We start from the raw sequence: 2,500 nt of genomic DNA on the forward strand, positions 1-2,500 counted from the left end.
GATACCCAAACTTTAACAATTTTAGCAAGTGCATTAGTGCAGCCATACTTTGACTATGCTAAGTAGTCAAAGTATAGTTCTAAAAAAATGATAAATAAATTGCAGACGGCCCAAATTAAGTTGTGTAGAATTGTTATGAAAGTACCTCCACTGACACATTTAAATAAAGAACATTATAGCCAAAGTAATGTTTTAAAAGTTAAGTATAGGGTAACATTTTTAAAATTAGTGACGGTTTTTAAGATTTTAAAGAAAATGGTCCCAAAATATTTCCTTAATTATTAGATTTTAGTTAGTGAGGTACATTGTCATTCCACAAGAGCACGTAGCAGGGATATTTATCCATATAGATTTAAGAGTGAATCAGCTCTGCTGTTTGGAATGCTTTACCCACGCTTTGCCCAAATTGAGAGTGATTTCAAAAGGGAAATTAAAAAGTGGCTGTTTTATAGTTGATGTTGAGGATTTTATTGTGCTGAGTTGCTGAGCTGATGATGTTTGTACTCCATTTATGATTTGCTCGTTAATTTAAAAATATATCGAGGACCACAATGGAAATCAGCCTGTGGCTTTTTTGTGTACTTTATCCTCCACAGTTTTTGAAATAATGTATGAATTGCTCTAACTGGACTTGTTTGTATATTTTTGTTAGAATTGTCAAATAAAATCAATCAATCAATCAATCAATCAAACAACAACAACAACAACAAAAGCACAGCAGATGCTGGACTCACTTGTCTTCTGCTGACTTAAAGTCCTGAATATCGGCCATCACATTCTCAATCTGACTCTTCAGTTTCTGGAAAACAGCAGGACACATCAGATCTGCAGATGATCTCACTCACACACACACACACACACACACACACACACACACACACAGAGAGAGAGACCCAAAAACACACGTACACACACTGACACAAAAGCACACTTAAAACACAGATACAAACACACACACACACACACACACACACACACACACACACACACTTCCAATCACTCACACAAATTTACAAATAAACACACACAGACACACAAACACACACTTACAAATAAATAAACAAATAAAATGTGTGTGTGTGTGCGTGTGTGCGTTCACCTCAATGTCCTCCAGCAGGATCTGCTTGTGGATCTTCAGCCGCTCGATCTCCATCTGCTCCTCCACAGTCAGCTCTGACACACACACACACACACACACACACACACACACACACATACATCAAAAGCACACACACAGCTGTCAGACTCTACACACAATACACCACATCAAGATGAAGATGTAAACACACACATACACACACACTGTAAACAAAGTCAGCAGATCTGAGATGTTCAGATTGTGTGCATGTGTGTGCGTTTCTCTGTGTATGCGTGTGCTTCTCTGTGTGTGCTTCTAAGTTTCTAAGTATATATATATATCTGTGTGTGTGTGTGTGTGTGTGTGTGTGTGTTTCTCTGTAAGCGTGTGTGTGTTTCTCTGAAAGTGTGTGTGCTTATGTGTGTTTCTAAGTATATACGTGTGTCTGTGTGTGTGTCTTCAGAAATGATCATCAAACACACACACACACACACACACACACACACACACACCAGTCAGAAACTCTGAATTGATCATTGTGTGCTGCAGATTGTGATCGTCTGACTGTAAACACAGACGATAGAATAACTCAGCTGTATTCATGAGGAACTGATCCTGAACAACACACATGTGATAAAAATATTATCAGACATACTGTGAACATTTCCTCAATCTGTTCAACATTCTTTGGGAAATATTAGAAAAAGGAAAACAAATTCAGAGGGGGACGAATAATTCTGACTTCAGCTTTGTATATACACAAGATACAACATACAGTGCTCAGCATAACTGAGTACAGCCCATTTAGAAAATGAATGTTTTCCTCCATTTCTCAGTGAATATAGTCCGTGTATTTGGGTGCATTTAAACAAGATTTATTTTAATATTTATAAATACTAAGATTTTTATAATATTGAGATTTATATTTAGTAAGATAATACAATTACATTCAAGCAAAATATTGCAAACAAAAAAAAATAAAACCTACAAAATTTCAACTTCTTTTTTAAAATTGTATTTAATATTTTCAATAACATATAAATGTGTCTGTACTAATGTTTGGAGCGTTGTCGTACGTTATTTTGTTAGATAAGCTCCAGATTTGGCTTCAGTACTGACTAATCTAATGTATATGCACAAATATAATATTGTAGAGCTTCTAATTAAATATGAGTTTAGGTGAAGTTTATTTATAAACTAATCTTGAGAGGAGCACATGCTTATGATTGCTCACAGCCGGTCCCGCATGATCCAATTTATGATTCACCAATCAGACGATTCCTAAGCCCCGATACTCTGAGTTCCATATCACAGCCATCTTCATCTTGAAGAATCCCCCCTTCCACACGACTCCTCCTCCTTTCCTAGATGGGTGACACGGTGGCCCAGTGGTTATAACTGTCGCCTCACAGCAAGAACGTC

The 2,500-nt window shown here is 36.7% G+C and overlaps 1 protein-coding gene across 1 annotated transcript in view; it reads right to left on the minus strand.

Annotated features, from left to right (window-relative positions):
- Positions 1-2,500, minus strand: part of cyth4b (cytohesin 4b) — a 21,004-nt gene that overhangs the window by 15,347 nt on the left and 3,157 nt on the right. The window contains exons 2-3 of the mRNA XM_056458946.1: positions 1,100-1,173; positions 735-799 (exon numbers count right to left, since the gene is read on the minus strand). Coding sequence (XP_056314921.1) covers positions 735-799; positions 1,100-1,173 — 139 coding nt within the window. The remainder of the gene's footprint in view (positions 1-734; positions 800-1,099; positions 1,174-2,500) is intronic.

The sequence above is a fragment of the Danio aesculapii genome, chromosome 6 (genome assembly GCF_903798145.1).
Source record: "Danio aesculapii chromosome 6, fDanAes4.1, whole genome shotgun sequence".
Lineage (NCBI taxonomy): Eukaryota > Metazoa > Chordata > Actinopteri > Cypriniformes > Danionidae > Danio > Danio aesculapii.